At 40.8% G+C, this 10713-nt stretch overlaps 1 protein-coding gene and 1 non-coding gene across 2 annotated transcripts; both read right to left on the reverse strand.

Moving 5' to 3' along the window:
* Positions 1–2733: 2733 nt before the first annotated feature.
* Positions 2734–5026, reverse strand: RPL37 (ribosomal protein L37). The gene is made up of 4 exons (XM_088537946.1): positions 4959–5026; positions 4432–4567; positions 4134–4218; positions 2734–2851 (listed from the first exon to the last, which is right to left on the reverse strand). The coding sequence occupies exons 1-4, from the start codon at positions 4959–4961 to the stop codon at positions 2782–2784; spliced, it is 294 nt and encodes a 97-aa protein (XP_088394072.1). The 5' UTR covers positions 4962–5026; the 3' UTR covers positions 2734–2781.
* On the reverse strand, positions 2934–3014 carry LOC148591237 (small nucleolar RNA SNORD72). Its single transcript, XR_015914104.1, has one exon. It is a non-coding gene; the product is annotated as a small nucleolar RNA SNORD72 (small nucleolar RNA).
* Positions 5027–10713: the final 5687 nt, after the last annotated feature.

A 10713-nucleotide genomic window follows, 5' to 3' on the forward strand; every position in this document is an offset into this window, starting at 1 on the left:
GAAAATTGTCATGAACTAAGTACGCTGCCTTTTCATTTAAATGCAGAGGAAAAATGTCTCCTGCCCTTTCTTCCCCTGACATTCCTCAGGAAGCACCCCATCCCATGTTAGGGCCACTCTGCTTTCCAGAGGGCCATTAAAATCCAATGTTTTGTCATCTCACTGCAGCAGAAGCAGGTGGACAAGACTAGTACAGAGGTACTAGTTAGCCCAATACAGCCGTGGAGCAATTAATCTCCCCTTAACTCAGATTAATTGAAATTAGCACCATTTTATGTCATCATACAATATCCAAGAAGTGTATTTTGGTTGAAGCATCCAGTATGTTGCTCTGTTGCTCTGCAGTATCTCCTCTACAGGTAGAAAGGCAGTCCCAGGGTGTTAAAGAGTTAAAATTCATTCATCCTGCTGGGTTTGCCAGTTCTAAACTAAACCAGGCAATGGTATTTTCATATCTCTACGGGAAATAAAGTGGTACTACCTGAAGTCAGTTCTGAGGGACTCCATTAGCTTTATCAACTTTTTAAGAATTAGTACAGGCATATGTATATTTCTTTCATACACTCCATAGTCTATACAAAAACATGGGAACATGTAACTCCAGATCTAAGGCAACTCCCTGGTTCGTTGCCTGGTAAAGGTCAGTAAAGATTTTGACTATGGCTCATTGTGCATTCAAGAGCTGCACTAGGTCTTGCCACTCTTTCAAGTTACAGCATTGACTGACACGCAGGCAAAAAACTGCTCCATGGCACTAAGCTGAACTCCCATCTATAAGCTCAAGAAATTCCATGGTGACAAAGATCCTTTTTTCTTCTCAGATTCTGACACACATTACACGTTTGGAGCTAGACATGCCAAAGGGGTCCATCTTTTGCCACCGCAGGCACTCAAGTAGCACTTCTTGCCTCAAGACAATGACTTTTGCTATACATTCGACCAAAATGAAGTTTAATGAGCTCTGATATAACTTAGACAAGACCATCTAATGGTCTTTGGGATTGACTGCAACATGCTCATTGGCCTGAAGAATTGAGAAAAATCACGAACATAATCCCAAAAAGTGTCAATGGACAATTATAGGTCAATCACAGGAAGACTAAGAATTAGCTTTAGCAGATATAGTTTTGAAGCACTTAGATTTTGTAGTGCTTTCTTGAACACTGAAAGCTGAACTACTGCCTCACTAGTTGCCAAGTATATCCTGCCTTTATCAAGGAAAAAGATTTACTACTTCCTCCTGCTATTTGCCAGTATCTCATCATAAAACACATTTTAGATGCACCTGAGTCCTATTAATCAGTGCACTACATACATGAAAGCTTTACAGCTTATTTGCAGGAAGGTGGACAGTAGAGCAAGATTTTTGTTTTTGTTCAGAAGCAGCCTAAGTAAATACACTCATGTTACAAAAGAATAGAACTATATTTCATTTGGAAGAAAGTATAACCAGCTGCACTGCAGTTTCAAATCTTTCTGAAAATTTCATCTACGATTTGCACATACTGATACATTCTTTAACTGCTCACCCTTCAGTACAAAGCAGCACTGTTCCTCAGAACTCATGGTGAAAACATCAGTAAAAATCGCCTCAGAAGCTCAAGGTCTAATCAGGAGATGTTCAGATCTTGTCTCTCTTTTTAAAGGAAAATTCTTTAAATACTTGCAGCAATTAACACCCTCCATATTCCTGTAACTCTCAATAACAGCATCATATGACCATCTTCAAAGCCAATTTAAAATTAAAAAGCTGAGTGACTCAGTAAAATTCCCATTTAAGGTGCAAATTTATCAAGTAACAACCCACAACTCCGGGATGCTCCCAGCTGACCTGTTCACTTCCTTGCTCCATTTCCTTGTTTACACCCACAAATCTGATCTACTTGTGTCTCAGCTCTACACACATACCTTCCTGGACTACTAGGTTAAATTTGTTTTTCTACAGTGGAAGGGAAACACTTCAAACACCCGCACCTGTATTTACCTGGAGAGATGTCTCAAACACAGCAGGTCTCCAACCCCCTACTGCTTAGGGGTGAAAGCCCCTCCAGGTGTGGAAGTTTCTTCTTGCCCAACAAGCAATGGCCCACTGAACAAGCAGCACTCTGGACAGGCTTCTCCAAACTGCCAGTCACAGAACACTCAGTAACAGCTAAAACCAGGACTACCCTCAAACTCTTCCTTCCCGAACCACCACTTAGAGCTACTTTTCAAGTTACTATCTTTGAGTCAAAATCTACTCCACGCTAGAGTACCTCGAGTAATTTATGGTCACAGACTTACAGGCAAGTAGGGCAAGGCTACAGTGTCAATGTTGCACTTTCCTTGCAAAAGGATTACTCCTCTACAGCAAATAAAAAGTCTGTTCTCCCTCTCTGAAATCTCATCATACTAAATTAGTATGTATCAGCCAAAAGCTTATTGTTCCATTAGTTGCCATCTAAGTTAGATTTCTAAAAAAGAACGGGTTAAGGGAGTACCAGAAAAAAAAAAAAAAAAAAACTTGTCAGTTAAATATATCAATTAGCTGGTGGTTAATGAACAAATAGAAGCCTTTAAGGTCATCAGACATTATGATCCTTTTCAACATGGCGATGCTGTCAAAAGTCAATTAATGGATTGCGTTCAATGAATCATCTCAATTCATCACCAAGTTTCGTGTGTGTGTGTGTGTGTGAACATACCTATTTTTTCTAGGAATACTTAATTGAATTAAAACACATATAAAAGCTAGAGGTTTTTCTGAATAAGACCATTTATTTTTAGCAAACAGATGAGTCTTTACGAAGAACTGGAGGCGGCAACAGCTGCTCTCTTGGGCTTCGGTGTGGTCCCCTCACGGAATCCATTCCTGCAAGTAGAAATGAAGTTACTGCTCCAGCTTATATATTCTAAGTAGTAATGCTTTAGGTAAAATTAATTAGTTTTTGTCCAGCTCGTCTCAGTAATGCACTGAAATCACTCTGAGGTTCATATGTTCAGACATTTTTAATATGAAACATCATTGACAAGCTGTGTGGAATGAGCAGGTAAGTTTTTCCCTCTCCTGCTAGAGCAAATTCCATTTCTTCAAACAGGAAGATTTCAGCAACTGACTGAACACTTCAAGACTGAATCGAACACAGCAGGGCTACCAGAGGCACTCTGTACTTTATGGCCCTACTAAGCAACACAGTTAAAGGTAGTTTCATTTTTGATAGCACCAAAGTACAAGTACTGGTCAAAAAATTTTTCAATACAGAAAATGCATAACACAACAACAATAAAAGTCAAGTTCAAGCTCACTTTTGGATACGGCATTTCTACTTCAGCAATGTTTGGTGGAAAGTAGCAGCCTGCAGTTCAGTTACCTTCTGGCTGCTCCTAGGCAAAGACTGTGACTGACCATAAAAAGCAGTTGAAATAATTGTGCCCTGGTGCCTGGACTTCAGACCCCCACTTCCACTTACTAAATTTAGGAAATTATCATTTCCTAGATTTTTAAGAAAAGATTTTTGGAATTACTTGATCTAATAGTTACAAAAATCTAATTTAGAACATGGAGACAATACAAAAATTCTTAATGAGTTTCTCAGAAACATTACAGTATCCCCACAGCACCTAAGTACAACTCAAAGCTTTGTAGGAAACTTTAGTCTGATTTTACAGCTAACAAGCTACTATTAAATCCCAAATAACGCAGCAACTACTGAAATATTTAAATTCCAAACTTTGTGTGCAGGGCAAGTGCAAGCCATCTCAAAGTTCATCTTACAAAGATCCACATAAGTGCTATCACTAAGAAATCCACCAATAAAGGCAGTTCTACATGAAACATCATGTATTTTGAAGCATGGTCATTTAAAAGCAAGAACCAATGCTTTGTACTATCTACCCTTATTAGAAACACTTGCTATGCATCCTATGCATGACAAAAGACAAGTATGACTAATGAGTAAGCTCTTTATCCCAGAAAGATCAGGCTGCCAGAAAACAAGGCATTCCTTATTTCAAAATATACTTTAAAAGTCCAAGATACATCACACTAAATATATTAAACTTAACATTGCATTTTTCTTAAGTGATACACCTTACAACAAGGCATAACCCATGAAACATTTCCCACTACAGCAGCCTGCACTGAAACACCCTACCTGAATCGACGGTAGACCTTTTTCAGGTGCCTCATGCGACCCGTACCCGTGGTGTTGCGTCTCTTAGCCTTAGCACTCCAGTTATCTAGGAGAGATACATTACTGTTACTCATCTGCACGATTAATTCTCCCATACACGTGAACAGCACACCTACACAATCCACCAGAAAGATAAAGGTAATTAGAACACGTTCTATTAAGACGAGCCCGCTCCCGTGCAGCGCTGCCACACGGCTGCGGCGGGACGCACCGCGCAGGGGGTGCCAGGCCCGAGGCCCACGCGCGGCCGCTCACTCACACTTTCTCTTGCGCTTCGCGGGGTAGCCGCACTTGCCGCACGTGGACTTCTGCAGGTGGTAGGCCTTGGAGCCGCAGCGGCGGCACAGCGTGTGCGTCTTGTTGCGCCGCTTGCCGAACGACGAAGTGCCCTTCGTCTGAAACGCATTTCGGGACGCGGTCACAAGCAGAGCCGGCACGCACGAGCCGCACGCGTTAAAGCGCAGGCTGCGCCCTGCGGCGCTGGGGACGCGGGCACGGGGCCGCCCCGTCCGTCACCAAACGGCCGCATCACCCTCCGGCCCCCCCAGCCCAGCCCCGCCAACCCTCGCGGCGGCACCAGCGCGGCAGCCCCGGCCCCGGCCCGGCGTCCCGCGGCTGCGGCAAGGAATCGCGGCCGAGGCGGGCGCCCCGCGGCCCCTCGCCCCTCCGCGGCCTCGCGCGCCGCTCCGAGGTGTCCCCGGCCCCACCGCCGGCCCCGCGGGCGCGCAGGGCGCGCGGATGGCGGCGGATGGCGGCGGCGGCGCCGCGGCCGCGTTCAGCGCTCACCATCTTCGCGGGCCGCTACCGCCAAAGAGGCCGCGCCCCGCCCCGCTTCCGCTATATCCCTGCCCGCACTTCCGCTTGCGCGCCCGAAGTGCTCCGGCCGGGCACCGGGGCCGGGCGCGGAGGGACCGGCCTGGAGGAGGGGAGTTCGTGGGGCCGAGTCCGACCCCGGGAAGCTGGTAAAGAAAATGGCCAAGGCTGCAAAGGGGCTTTGGCTGCACGCTGGGCCTGTCTGTGCTGAGCTCAGGTTCACCGCGCAACTGCTCTCACATAAAGCTCCGCTTCAGGCCACGGAATAAAAAAACTACTTCCATGATTGAAATCGGAGAGTTTCTTGTCTGTGACAGCTTGCGCTTTGGAGCGGAGCTGCCATAAAACCAACGTCCCCGCTGCACTCGCTGCCCGTGCACGGCCCTTTCCCTTGTGCGCATCAGCGACAGCCCAGGCAGCGCCTGGAGCACTGCGATGGCACCGTTCATGTAGAAATAAATAAATAAAACCATCATTTGAATTTCTCTTATAAGAGTTGATTTGGGAAAAGAGGTGTATGCACAGAGACGTTTGTATTGACCTTACCACTAGTTCAACATTTCCTCTTCTGGAGCACATTTCCTCAGAGATGCAAGCAAGCTCAAGCTATTGTTATTTTTAAATGTGTTCTCTTTGGTCAAAGGAATGCTTTTTTGCTCTTCTAGGGAATGGAGCAGTTTGGCCAAGGTAACATGGTCGCAAGATGTCTATAGGAGAAATGAAGAATTCAAGGGCAACATTTTCATGAAGTTCAGTTTGGATGCCTTTGTTTCTGGATATCATCTTGTTTTTCAGAGGTAGACACCTCTTTGGAGTTTGTGAGGAATAAGCCACCTTTAATATCCGTTAAAAAGCACTCACATATCAAATCATAAATTCACTTTCATGGTATCTAGATTCTTTGTTTTGAAAAGAAAGCTTTCATATGTGCATTGGAATCAGGAACATTCATTCGCCACGAGATGACAGTATAGTTCAAGTAAAACCTTTATCCTCAACAATTCTGGAGAAACTCTGAACAGTAACAGTGAATTAAATCAAATCAATAAATTGAAAATAATATCACTTCTATGCAGTCCTTAAATCTCTACAACAATAACAGCATTGCTTATGGAAAAGGTTGCTGCTAAGAAACCAATGAATATAATACAAAAGACTGTCTATTCTTTAAAAATAAAAGCGAGTAGAAGAAAATTAAACAGCTGTCACTGATCGACAGTGAATTATTCATTACAAATAGAGGGTAAATGGTCAAAAATGATCTCAAACACTTCATATAGCAAAGCATATAAATTATCTTTGATGCTCCTGCTTCCTGCAAGCATTCCTCAGTGGGAAAGGAAAAGCTCCTTTATCATTACTGTATGTTATTTCCGCAGAGCCAGATGCTTATTTTTCCATGGAAAACAGCAGAAAGAAATGACATTACATGTAGCATGCTGAAATGAATGCCGGGGTTTAAAAAATACAAATCAGTTATTAGAAATCATATGTAAAATGTTCCCTAAGTGTTTGTTCTCGGTACTGAATTAGAAAGAAATACTCAGAAACACTAATCCACGATTCCATGAAAAATACATATGCTCAAGGAAGGTAAGGTCAAGGAAGAAAACACCAGAGAAGCTAGCACGCTCATGAGGTGGAAGGTCAAGGAAGAAAACACCGAGAAGCTAGGGTACTCATGTGCAAACACATAAATAAATAAAAATTCAAATTAAATCTAATGTATAGTTTCTTACTTATTTATTTTATTTCACATCTCATGTCAGTATTCCTAAAAATTTACATTTGTCTTTCCCTGGGACTATGAAAAATTATGACTTTCACTGGTGAGCCTGTCCACTCTCTAAAAAGTGAAACAAAGCTCACTTTAAAGTAGGAAAACCTGTCACTTGTGCACCATTTTTGCCAGTATTAAATTTAGTAGGCAGATGTGAGACATAAACTATAGGAGAAATAGATTTCTTCATAAAATGAAGAGGACAACTCAAGTTCTAAATGTATTACAGATACAGACTATTCCCCAGGACAAGATAAATTCATCTTTCTTCCTCAAAATAGCTTTTTTTTTTTTTTTTTTTTTTTTCATTTTATTATTTTCACCAGCTCAGGACTTGCCCTAAGTACAATGCTATGTTAACATAGTGTTATCTTCTGTTTATTCTGGAAGATATTTTTATGTATCAGGCATTTTTTAGCTTTCCAGTTACTGGAATTGAGGCATTAGGAAATTCCCCTAACATTCAAGTAAACTGTCCATTTCACACTTCTTCACTTTAATAAAAATAGAGGGTTAAATATTGTCCAGACTTATTAGTGTGTACACCAGGATTTAGGAAAGAAGTGGAGCTTTTTGTATCTGATGCTGATACAAACTGTTTCTTTTAAGTTCTACTTGCATTTTCTTTCTAATTCTCTTTTGTAAGAGCAGAATAAGTTCTGCTTACTGATAAATATTTTATAGGTTTTAAACTCAAAATACTTGGAAACTTTCAGAGGGAAAGTGATGAATTTAGAGGAAATATTTTTGTTCAAACATTATTGCATGGAGAATTTTACCCTTCTAACTGGCTACAGCTCTAAATAGTCCTAAAATATTTAATGCACATGTACCTCTGAGAAAAAAAAATCTGAAATATAGAAACATTGACAAGGTTGCTAATGACTGATGTTTGGTGTTCTATTTGTTATGCAAAGAACAATCAGACAGAGGACATCAAACTAAAAAAGACCTAGATCATCAATTCTTAAATCCTGGTATTTCAGATATTTCATATAAATCTGCTTATGAATTTATTAAACTGTATGAATTAAATCTGTAGTTCAACAATATAGAAGACTACGCACACACAAAAAAAAACAGCAATAAAAACTTGAAATGTTGGTTTTGTGTGAAAAATCTACATTTTCTTCCTTTGAGAATTGGCTGCTCTGAGCAGACTCCACAATTCTCCACATGGCTTAGTTTCTAATACACCCCTTTTTGTGCTACGTAAGGTCTTGTGTCATTGACTTTAAATGCAAATGTAATAATTGTTCCACATTAGTCTACTTGTGACTTTTCCTGTATTATTTAAAGTGTTTAAATGATCAGCCTCGTTCTGTGGTTTGTGAAGGACATATATTTTGTATGTATAAAAACTCACACCTCTGTATTCCTGCATGGGAATATGTGAGTGCAGTAATATCTTACTGACATTGTACCTCTGCTGTACACACAGCTAGTAAGTGAGCAGTCAGCAAAGCTGGTGCTGAAGCCCTCACCCCTGTGAATTTCTATGTAGGATTTTCAAGCTGAGATAGTCTTAGAGCGGACCTAACCCGGTTCCTAACCCCCAGTGATAAACACCGCTGAAAATCTCACCCATACTTGCTATCCATTCTTTGCACAGTCGTTTCCAAAAGCAGGTGGTTTAAGCCTCAGCATACAAATGCAATGGCTGCTGCTTCTTGGACGCAGGTGCTAGGAAATTAGAAACTCAAAGTCAGCACCAGACATGTGGAGGGAAGGCACAGTGCAGGTTTAAAGAGAAAGCAGGGAAGAGTGGAAAAGAGCAGAAGTAACTCACCATTTGGAGAGAGATTTCCAGCCCCTAAACTAGTTCATCATGTGAAGTGATCACAAGACCAGAATCTTACTGGAAAGAATAATAACAATTTGTTTGTCCAGTGATAACCTTTGTGCACATGCAGGCTGAAATACCTATGCTCTAGATAGATTTGAGGTATTAATTATAGACTACGAAATCTCTTTGCATTTTGAATTACAAACCAGTTCATTCCAACTAGAATTCTCATAGCCCGTGTTTGTTTTGTGTAGTTTCTGCAGCATACATATTCCAGTATCTAAGGAAATACTGCTCCATGAGGTCCCTTGAGAGAGAATTATTTGTACTACACTTAGCACAGCCCTATTTTATGTATTCATAGAGACACATCCCTCAAAACATGACAACTACATTAACAGAAAACAGGCAATTAAAACCTCTTCAAAAAATCAGATGGCATTAGCAAACAGAAACAAATCCTCAAAACACTCCATGTCGATTTCACAGTTTAAAACCATAATGACAAGGTTGTTTTTCCTCCACTCAGTGGTCACTGGATCCTTTGTGTTTGCAGCAATCACGACTCACAGACTGTCTTTAGGGCTGACTGGATAATGCACTTGGACAATAAAGAGGCAAGTCCTGCCCTATAAGCTATTGAGCAACTTAGCATCAATTCTGTAAAATGCTGGAAGTATATAGGAAATAGCATTGATATAACTGTGTTCTGGCTGACCTTATTGTGAAGCAAAATACAGACAATAGCATTTCATGCTGTCTCTAGATCAGGCAGGATATCATTAGCCTAGCAAGTGAAACACTGCGTTAAGACAAGAAAAGCCTTGCCTTATGGCTAAATTTTTACGTCTTCCTCAAACTACTAATCTCTTACTCCCTAAAAGTTTCTTGCTGGATCTAAGGAGGATTAATTTCTGAATAGACAGTAAAAATGCTTAGTTGCTATGATAAAGCGTTTTTTATTGCAAAAGGGATAGTAGAGCAGGAATTATTTCCCTTTTCACCAAGAATAAAAATAAAAAAAAAAAAAAAAAAAAAAAAAGATCAGCTGTATCTTCCTTTTAAGTCATATTTTCTCCCTTACTTCTGTGTACTCTGGGAAAGTAATTGGAGAGCTCAAGCAGGCAACTCAAGCAGAGTTGCAGGCTCAAGCAACATCATTATATGTGTTGTAGAAGTGCCCATGAAAATAGTCATGGATTGAGACAGTGTTAGGTGCTACGTATTCCCTAACTGCAAAGATGTTGTGTAAATAGATTGTCATGCAACTGTAAATAGACTTATGTATCAAAAACATTCTAAAGTAAGAAATTCTAATGGTATCAACCCTAAGTAGAAAAAGAGTTACTGAAACTACTCTGTTAGATGAAACAAGCAGCAGCTATGCATGGTCTTCTTGGTGCAGAGGAGACTGAAGGGCAGAGCCCAGTCATCTGTGTAAAGCACCACAGGAACTGTGGAAATACAGTCCTAGGAGGGATACAAGTGCTGAAATGACAAATATGGAGATTACACAAAAAACACAGTTTTGTCTTCTTGCAAGTCATACTTCTTGCGAGTAGTTTCTTGCAAAACAACTTATTTTAATAAGGTACAGTTACTGTCAGTGGCTTTACTAAATGCGGAGCCCCAACACATACAGTTACTCTTTGCTAGCTGTATTCGGCCTCTTTTGTGTTTATTTGCATGCTTGTCTGTGGGTAAATTATAGCGTATTCTTACCTTGGGAGTTATTATAGCTAATAATGTGCTTGCGCAAACTTAAATTGCTATCTAAGCTATTAAAACAGACAGCTGCAAGATCAAGACATATGTCTGGAAAGATAAAATATTCTCCTGAGTTCCCATATGAATTCTTTACTCATTCTGGGCCTATTAGAGGGCTTAATTTGGTTTTAATCCCTTCTTACACAGGCAAATGACCACTAACAATGTTGTATTAATCAAACGTCAAACTGAATAGCATCATGAGGATTTCAGCCAAAAGCAGGAACATATGTGCGCAAATGATCAAAGAGTATGAATCACTTTATCAAAGAGGTTCATAGTCACTAACCCTGAAAAATCCCCCAAGGAAGCTCTACCTTAACTAAATTAGCTCTGGGGAATGAACACAGTATCCCTGGTGTGGATGGAGTAACATGACCCAAGATCTAGTCAAC

Source organism: Tinamus guttatus, unplaced genomic scaffold (genome assembly GCF_059628265.1).
Source record: "Tinamus guttatus ecotype Peru unplaced genomic scaffold, ASM5962826v1 Tinamus_guttatus_pri_ptg000909l, whole genome shotgun sequence".
Taxonomy (NCBI): Eukaryota; Metazoa; Chordata; class Aves; order Tinamiformes; family Tinamidae; genus Tinamus; species Tinamus guttatus.

Excerpts from the sequence above, each read along its gene's own strand:
- RPL37 (XM_088537946.1), bottom strand. Across the intron at positions 4,219-4,431 it reads CGCGAAGCGCAAGAGAAAGT|ATAACTGGAGTGCTAAGGCT; the intron begins GTGAGTGAGCGG and ends TATCTCTCCTAG. Across the intron at positions 2,852-4,133 it reads AAGGTCTACCGTCGATTCAG|GAATGGATTCCGTGAGGGGA; the intron begins GTAGGGTGTTTC and ends TTCTACTTGCAG.